The sequence below is a fragment of the Dipodomys ordii genome, unplaced genomic scaffold (assembly GCF_000151885.1).
Source record: "Dipodomys ordii isolate 6190 unplaced genomic scaffold, Dord_2.0 Scaffold2306, whole genome shotgun sequence".
Classification (NCBI taxonomy): domain Eukaryota; kingdom Metazoa; phylum Chordata; class Mammalia; order Rodentia; family Heteromyidae; genus Dipodomys; species Dipodomys ordii.
In genome coordinates, this window is record NW_012269522.1 from 5,548 (window position 1) to 6,751 (window position 1,204).

The window sequence follows — 1,204 nt, forward strand, 5'->3', positions numbered from 1 at the left end:
ACCACCAGAAAACCAGAAGTGGCGCTGTAGCTCAAGTGGTAGAGCGCTCGCCTTGAGCTGAAGAGCTGAGGGACAGCGCCCAGACCCAGAGTTCAAGTCCCACGACCGACAAAAAAAAAAAAGAAAGAAAAACAAAGATTAGCAATATATGGTAATGCATGGCTATAATTCTAGCATGTGGGAGGCTAAGGATTGCAAATTCAAGGTTAGCCTGGGCTGAATAGTGAGACCTTAGCTCAAAATAAAAATAACAAAATTTCCCTTTCCTTCCACATCCTTTTTCCTGCTGCCTACCCTTTGCCAGACCCCTGTGTGGGGGTGGTCTCAGGGTGTGGATCTTTTTTTTTTAATTTTTTATTGTGAACATACTGTACATAGGGGTTACAATTACATGGGCAAGATAATGGGTACAAGGGTGTGGATCTTGATAGGTCTGAGGACCAGGATGATGATGTCTTGACCTGAAGAGGGCATGTTGGCTCCACTACCACTAAGTGTCCAACAATCTTGCTAACTTTTTCAAAACACTTAATCCTTGTGGGCAGCGTCAGTGTGTGCTATTCTTGTTGTCATTCTGCAAGTTCTGCTCTCTTAGTAAATTCAAATCTTTGTTTCCCAGAATGTCTTCTGTGCCCTTTTCTGTGCTCTCATTCAGGCCCACGTAAGTACAGAAAGGAGGCCTTTGAGGGTGGGAGTACTAGGCCTGCAAATGCAAAAATACATCTAGAGACAAAGTAGAGGGAAGGACTGAGTCATAGTTGCTCAGCTCCGCTTTGTTACTCCCTCCTTCCCCTGGCTGCTCTGTGTGGAAGAGCCTGCTAGAGAGCCTTCCAGAGGCATGAGCTGGACAAGGAGGCCCAAATGATCAGAGATCAGCTGTCAGATGGTGTACTACGTGTCTTACATATAGCCTAGAAATGGGGAAAAAAAGATGGGAAGCCTTCGGTCCTTAGATCTAGAACTTTAGAAATTAGATTAGGATCAAGGTTCAAAGCCAGCTCTGGCAGGATAGTCTGTGAATTCTTATTTCCAAGTAACCACCAAAAACCTAGAGGTGGAGCAGTGGCTCAAGTAGTAAATTGCAAGCCTTGAGTGAAAAAGCCTCAAGGTAAGATCACTGAGTGCTTCAAGAAATGTTCTCCTCTTCTCTCCCCCACCCCCCTATTTTGATGTCAGTCCTGGAGCTTGGACTCAGTGCATAGTC

At 45.2% G+C, this 1,204-nt stretch overlaps 1 protein-coding gene across 1 annotated transcript in view; it reads right to left on the reverse strand.

The window, feature by feature from the left end:
* Window positions 1–474, reverse strand: part of LOC106002042 (serine/threonine-protein kinase H1-like) — a 5,390-nt gene extending 4,916 nt beyond the window's left edge. Inside the window, exon 1 of the mRNA XM_013036965.1 lies at window positions 412–474. Within this exon, the coding sequence (XP_012892419.1) occupies window positions 412–474 (63 nt within the window). The remainder of the gene's footprint in view (window positions 1–411) is intronic.
* Between the last annotated feature and the right edge of the window lie 730 nt (window positions 475–1,204).